The 2,500-nt window shown below is 55.6% G+C and overlaps 1 protein-coding gene across 1 annotated transcript in view; it reads left to right on the top strand.

The window, feature by feature from the left end:
• Positions 1–2,500, top strand: part of pdgfra (platelet-derived growth factor receptor, alpha polypeptide) — a 28,250-nt gene that overhangs the window by 7,281 nt on the left and 18,469 nt on the right. Inside the window, exons 6-11 of the mRNA XM_056603203.1 lie at positions 1–100; positions 296–488; positions 668–783; positions 927–1,223; positions 1,552–1,830; positions 2,218–2,348. The exon at positions 1–100 is cut by the window's left edge and continues 63 nt beyond it. Coding sequence (XP_056459178.1) covers positions 1–100; positions 296–488; positions 668–783; positions 927–1,223; positions 1,552–1,830; positions 2,218–2,348 — 1,116 coding nt within the window. The remainder of the gene's footprint in view (positions 101–295; positions 489–667; positions 784–926; positions 1,224–1,551; positions 1,831–2,217; positions 2,349–2,500) is intronic.

Below are 2,500 nucleotides of genomic sequence, written 5' to 3'. Positions count from 1 at the left end.
GGGGGTGCCAGCATGCAGGACAGCGGCGTGTACGAGTGTTCAGTGACGCACGTCATCAGCGGCCAGACCCGGGGCAATAGCGTGGCCATCACCGTATTCCGTAAGGAAGGAGGTCTCTCTCTTCTGATTGCGGATTGGCCAATCCGGATTGTTATGTCATATATTTATATTGTCTTTATCGATTCATTTATTTTCCTTGCGATCCCAAAAAGAATGTTGTTCTTTCTCTCTCTCTCTCCCTACCTCCCCTCCCCCTCCTCTCCCTCTCCCTCTCTCTCTCTTTCCCGGGCCGTAGAGGAGACCTCGTTCGTAGCCCTGGACCACAGTGGGATCGGCACCCTGGAGGAGGTCACCCTGCTGGAGCAGACAGAGTTCACCATCCTCCTGGACGCCTACCCGGCCCCCAAGGTGTCATGGCAACGCGACGGGGCCGCCATGCCAGAGAACTACTACCTGTCCACCAAAACCAGCTACATCTCAGGAAACCGGTGAGCTGCGGGGAAAAGATCTCAGCTATCGATTCACTTTATTTATATTGCACATTAAGCACAGATGCAAGTCTAGGGTTTAGCCTAAACTAATACTGATGGCTCGACTAAACTTTATGTCTCCACTAAACGAAAAGTATATGATATTGGTATATAATATATTATGTGTCACACGGCAGGTACGAAAGTGTTGTGACGCTTCGGCACCCCCTTGAGAAGGACAGCGGTAACTACAGCATCACAGCGCTCAGTGGAGACCATTCGGCCCACTTCTCCTTCATGCTCAGGGTCAAAGGTAAGCTGGAGGAGGATGGATGGATGAATGGAAACACAGATTGATGGATAGAGAGATGGATGGATGGATGGATGGATGGGTGGGTATGTGGCTATGTTGGTATAGCTGCAACGCGTGACTGACCACCATCACGGTACTCTCAGCCCCCAGTAGTTCGGTGGGCTTCCTGCCGGACTCGGCCCCGATGCTGGACCCCGACCGGGAGGACATGATCATACCCCTCCACTCCTCCTTCAGCCTGACCTGCCGCGGCCACTCCCCGCTCTACTGGAGCATGCCCTTTGACCTCCCCGAGCAGACGCAGGCGGACAGCAGCGGCCTCTTCGTCTCGGCCGTCACCGTGGAAGCTGCCATCGTCCACCACACGGGCCGCTACAGCTGTCACTATGCCAACGCCCCAGAGGACGACGAGCCAGCCAGCATCTACATCTACGTGCCAGGTACCCAGTCTGTGTGTGTGTCCGTCAGTCTCTTCGTGCCAGGTACCTGTCTGTCTGTCTGTCTGTCTGTCTGTCTGTCTGTCTGTCTGTCCGTCTGTCTGTCTGTCTGTCTGTCTGTCTGTCTGTCTTTCTCTTCGTACCAGGTACCCCTCCGTCTGTCTGTCCGTCTGTCTGTCTCTTCCTACCTGCCTGTCTGTCCGTCCGTCTGTCTCTTCATACCAGGTACTCCGTCCTTCTATCTGACTTGTCTCGTCTGCCTGGCTAGCTCCCTAGCAAAACCCCTTTTAGTCAGCTGTTCTCTGATTGGCCGAGTGCTGTTGCCCCGCAGACCCAGAGGTGCCCTTCCTGCCCCTGTCCCTGCTGTCCTTCGGGAACCACATGGTGTCGGAGCCCAAGGACATGGCCATCCAGTGCATGGTGTCGAACCCGGAGGCCAACGTGACGCTGTTCGACGTGTACACCCAGCAGCCGGTGGCCAGCACGTACGACAGCCAGCGCGGCGCCATGGGCGTGTTCCCCGCCGGCACGTACGCCTGCAGGGCGCTCATCAACGGGCAGGAGCACATCAGCCAAGAGTACATCGTCCACGGATTCCCCCCCGGGACAGGTGTGTGTGTTTGTGTGTGTGTGTGTGTGTGTGTGTGTGTTTGTGTGTGTGCGTGTGTGTGTGTGTGTGTGTGTGTGTGTGTGTGTGTGTGTGTGTGTGTGTGTGTGTGTGTGTGTGTGTTCATGGTCCTGTGTGTGTGTGTGTGTGTGTGTGTGTGTGTGTGTGTGTGTGTGTGTGTGTGTGTGTGTGTCATGGCGCGCACATCTTTCAGCAGCGATAAGGGTGTGTGACTTTTATGTGTTCACTGATTTTATGTTACATGTTACATGTTGGGGAGGGAGTGTGGACGGGTGCATGCATGCCCTGACAAGATAATTTCAAACCCACGGCGTGCATGTGGCTGGAGAGCTGGTGGCTGAACCATGTCTCTCCCGTGTGTTCTCCCAGGCACCTCTGACCTCCACGTGGAGCTCAAGGCCCAGAGGACCGCCCTCCTGGTGGGGGAGACCCTCAACATCAGCTGCATAGCCCACGGACCGAACCTCCTGGAGGACCACTGGAAATACCCCGGGAAGCTGGTGAGACAACGAACCGCCCGAAACCCCCACCACCACACTTCCCCCCTAACCCACCAATACCCGCTAGCGTTCCCTTAAAGTCAGCATCCGTCTTTATCCTCCTGGCAGCTTTCTATTCTGAACACAGAGTTTTGTTTGTGGTCGTGACACCA

The sequence above is a fragment of the Gadus chalcogrammus genome, chromosome 12, assembly GCF_026213295.1.
Source record: "Gadus chalcogrammus isolate NIFS_2021 chromosome 12, NIFS_Gcha_1.0, whole genome shotgun sequence".
Lineage (NCBI taxonomy): Eukaryota > Metazoa > Chordata > Actinopteri > Gadiformes > Gadidae > Gadus > Gadus chalcogrammus.
The sequence above is the reverse complement of the archived record's forward strand: the minus strand, read 5'-3'. Positions and strand labels throughout refer to the sequence as shown.